The sequence below is a fragment of the Galeopterus variegatus genome, unplaced genomic scaffold (assembly GCF_000696425.1).
Source record: "Galeopterus variegatus unplaced genomic scaffold, G_variegatus-3.0.2 Scaffold3765, whole genome shotgun sequence".
Taxonomy (NCBI): Eukaryota; Metazoa; Chordata; class Mammalia; order Dermoptera; family Cynocephalidae; genus Galeopterus; species Galeopterus variegatus.
Genome location: NW_007729876.1, coordinates 103,702 through 105,144, shown reverse-complemented (window position 1 = coordinate 105,144; position 1,443 = coordinate 103,702). Strand labels below are relative to the sequence as shown.

At 45.0% G+C, this 1,443-nt stretch overlaps 1 protein-coding gene across 1 annotated transcript in view; it reads right to left on the bottom strand.

Moving 5' to 3' along the window:
* OTUD4 (OTU deubiquitinase 4) overlaps nucleotides 1-1,443 on the bottom strand; it is a 14,228-nt gene that overhangs the window by 10,272 nt on the left and 2,513 nt on the right. The window contains exon 2 of the mRNA XM_008585932.1: nucleotides 792-842. Within this exon, the coding sequence (XP_008584154.1) occupies nucleotides 792-842 (51 nt within the window). The remainder of the gene's footprint in view (nucleotides 1-791; nucleotides 843-1,443) is intronic.

The window sequence follows — 1,443 nt, the reverse complement described above, 5'->3', positions numbered from 1 at the left end:
CCCCGAATTTTTTTTTTTTTTTTTTTTTTTTTTTTTTTTGTCTTTTTTCGTGACCGGTAAGGGAATCGCAACCCTTGGCTTGGTGTCACCCGCACCACGCTCAGCCAGTGAGCGCACCGGCCATTCCTATATAGGTTCCGAACCCACGGCAGGAGCATCGCTGCGCTCCCAGCGCCGCACTCTCCCGAGTGCGCCACGGGGCCAGCCCTATCCCAGATCTTTTAAGCTACATTCACATGCCATGATGGCAAAGATAAAGACAGCATGAGCCCTGAGCTCCCTGGGGTGGGAAGGAGGGCGGGGAGGGGGCGACCAAGGGCCTCAGCCACATTCTCCACAACGTCCACATCCAGCCCAGCAATGACCACCCCAGCAATGACCACCGAGCCAGCCTGGAAGCGCCCACAGGTCCCCTGCTGGAATGAGGAGGGTGTCATGGGCCTCGACCACACACCCCCTACCCTATCTCCCTCCCCTTTCCCACTCTCCTCCTCCCCCCAACTGCTCCACAACATCTTAAAATGTAAAAAATAAATAAATAAATAAATCAAAAAAAGAGATGACTCCTATCCTTAGTGAGGCTACCCCTAATATAAAGCTCCGCCTGTCATCCAATTAAATGCTGCATAAAATGTGTAACTAAAATGTTTGTAGGAAATGTTTACAAGGAAATAAGGAATCTTATTACTGTAACCTGTCTATACACTGTAATATTAATCTTCCATTTTAATGAATTTTAAAGATATTATTTGGATATATAAATAGAAATAAATTAGAAGATCATTTCATACCTGTGGATTTTCCAAACGTTTTAAATACTCTTCAAATGATCCTTCTATAAACTGCAAAAAAAAAAAAGTCTATTAGGACTGTCTACTAAAAATATCATCTAAGAAATGTCAAAACAACAATTAACCACTTCACTGAGTAAACATTTGCTTTGAATTATACAAACCTAGGTTGCATCAGTTAACATTAAAAATATATATAATCTAATTATGAAAATATACACAAATCATTAAGTAAAGACCATAAACATACAGAAAAATTTAAAGGAGGAAATGTTGTCAGGAAAGATGTCTTGGAAGAGGAGTGACACAAGACGAAGTCTGAACAGGATCTGGATGGGCACAGGGAACGAATACGCCACAGAGAAGGCCAATGTGGCATGAGGAAAAAGTAAGAACACTGGGCCAGCCCGGTGGCGCACTGGATAGTGCGCCACTTGGGAAGCGCGGCGGCGCTCCCGCCCGAGGGTTCGGATCCCACATACAGACCGGTTCCCGCTCACTGGCTGAGCAAGGCGCGGGAGCAACGCCGAGGGTTGCGATCCCGTTGCCGGTCCCCGGTCCGGTACGGGGGCAACACTGAGGGTTGCGATCCGTTGCCGGACACGGAAAAAGACAAAAAACAAAAAAAAAAAAAAAAAAAAAAAAAAAACTG